The following is a 2,319-nucleotide window of genomic DNA, read 5'->3' on the forward strand; positions in this document are numbered from 1 at the left end:
TCCGCCCTCCAGAGACCGGTCCCCGAGAGCAACAATGGTGCGCAGAGGGTTTTCCCTATGCACCAAGCTTACGGGAACGGGTCCCTCATACCAGGGATCGGTCCCCGAGAGCTGAATCTGCCAAGTGCAGATTTTTGCACTATTAGCTCTCGTGGACTCCAACTTCAATGCACTTTTGGTGCTTTAGACATCTTCGGCTTTTCCGAAGCATACCCACTCGACAATTAGTCGATTCTGGACAAAGTACAACTCTCGAATTTTGAGAATTCACTTCCTTACAGTATCAGAGCGGTGAAAGTAAAAGTCTAGGATGGACTTAGGGACCTTAGGATTGAAGACCTTAGGGACCTTAGAAAACCTATAACGTGAACTCGGTTATTAAGGAAGCTAAGTGATTCGGTTTGTTGTTAATACGTCTCTAAAAGGAGTTAGAGGTGGATTCAAGCGTTTATTTGTTTTCTACTTAAGGAATTATGTAGGGCGGCCGACTACATAATAACGAGAGTTGAGAATGAGTATGCTTGATTGCTTTCGCATGATTTGGTAGTTGATTGGAACGTATAGTTGCGATGTGTGTCACGTGTGTCGAGTACTAATGTGTGTGCTGCGTTTCAGGCCGTGATAGCACCACCTCGACGTTCGACGAGATCCACTCCGGCATTGCCTCGGGAGGAGCCCGAGCAGTCAGGATCGGATGAAGTGCGTGAGTTGCGAGCCCAAGTAGCGGCTTTGGCCGGGGCTATGCAGCGGCAGGGGGAGTAGATTGGGAGGCTCCACGAGTTGGTGGCTCGACAGGCGGCGGCGGCTACATTTGTACCTCAGGACTCGCCTGCACCTGTGGCGCCTCTCCTGTGGCGGCGGTGGCACTGTGACGGCTATTCCTCCAACGGCTTCGGGTTCTTCGGCTCTTGAACCCGATGCGCTTGAGGCCGAGCAGGAGCAGCCGTTGGCGGTGTTGACGGCCTTTAAGCCGCTCAACCCTCCGACTTTCAAGGTGATGATAAAGACCCTTGGGTTATGAAGGCGTGGCTTACCGCTATGGAGGCGTTATTCGAGGATATCTACACCCTCGAGAGAGATAAAGTTCACCTGGCGGCTCACTGTTTCGAGGGGTCGGCTCGATTGTGGTGGACGCGGGTGAAGAAAAGCCGGTCATTGGAGCTTTCATCCATGACTTGGGAGGCGTTTCGGGAGCTGTTACTTATGGAGTATTTTCCCGAAAGTGACAAGCAGAAGATAAAGGAGGACTTTCGCAAGTTGAGGCAAGGAAGCCGATCGATGCGGGAGTATGAAAAGGAGTTCTCACACATAGTGAATTGTGTTCTAGTCTTGGTTCATGGTGACCGGGACCGAGCGGAGGTCTTCGAGAGTGGGTTGCGGCCGGAGATATTTAAGGTTATTCATGCCTTTCGGTTAAAGACCTATGAGGATGTGCTTGATCGCGAGTTGTTGGTGGAGCGCGGTAATGCTATTGAGCGAGAGGAGCGCGATGCATTTGAGAAGGACAAGGACAAGGAGAAGTCCAAGAAACGGGCGGCTAGTGGTTCCGCAGGGCAGTCGAGTTCTAAGCGACCCCCTCGGTATCCACGATCATCGTGGCGGGGAGCTAGGAGTCAGTCGAGGAGCCTGACGATATCCTTCCCGTGCGTGATTTGTGGTGGAGACCACAAGGTAGTGGGCTGTCCTCAGCATGAGGGGAGGTGTTTCTGATGCAGGCAAGCGAGCACATCAGTCAGGAGTGTCCGGGTGGCACATCATTGGCTCCGTCAGCTACTTCAGTTTAGTATGCTCCGAGACAGTTTGCGGGGCTACCACCAGTCATGTCGGCAGGATGTTCGTCCGCACCGCAGCAGCCAGAGGTGTCACGAGCGGCACCGAGTAGCCGAGTTTTTGCAGCCCAGGCAGAGGAACCTGCTGTGCCGAGCGACGTTGTGGCAGGTATAATTTTAATTAAAGGCACAAGGGCTAGAGCTTTGTTTAACACTGGTGCATCAAACTCATTCATTGGCATGTCATTTGCAAAATCGCATAATGTTGAGATGTCGGATAGTCTAGATCCTTGGTGGGTTTATGCACCTGAGCACACTTTTAGTGTCACAAAGGAGTGCTTGGCTTGTCCGATACAGATCAGCGAGTGGATTTTGCCAGCGGACTTGCTTGTGTTGAAGCGGATGTGGGGCTTCGATGTGATCCTTGGACTTGATTGGCTTTCGAAGTATTATGCCAGTATTGACTGTGAGAGCAAGGTGATCACTTTTCGTGAGCCTGGTCAAAAGGAGTTAGTTTATCGAGCATGTCAAAGCTCGCGCTTCGCGGCGA

At 51.9% G+C, this 2,319-nt stretch overlaps 1 protein-coding gene across 1 annotated transcript; it reads left to right on the top strand.

Annotated features, from left to right (window-relative positions):
• On the top strand, positions 1,039-1,710 carry LOC109714124. Its single transcript, XM_020238565.1, has one exon. The coding sequence runs from the start codon at positions 1,039-1,041 to the stop codon at positions 1,708-1,710; it is 672 nt and encodes a 223-aa protein (XP_020094154.1).

This window comes from Ananas comosus, linkage group 8 (assembly GCF_001540865.1).
Source record: "Ananas comosus cultivar F153 linkage group 8, ASM154086v1, whole genome shotgun sequence".
NCBI classification, from domain to species: domain Eukaryota; kingdom Viridiplantae; phylum Streptophyta; class Magnoliopsida; order Poales; family Bromeliaceae; genus Ananas; species Ananas comosus.

What these genes read in the sequence shown, in the direction of transcription:
- LOC109714124 (XM_020238565.1), top strand. Translation starts at nt 1,039, where the DNA reads ATGGAGGCGTTATTCGAGGATATCTACACCCTCGAGAGAGATAAAGTT.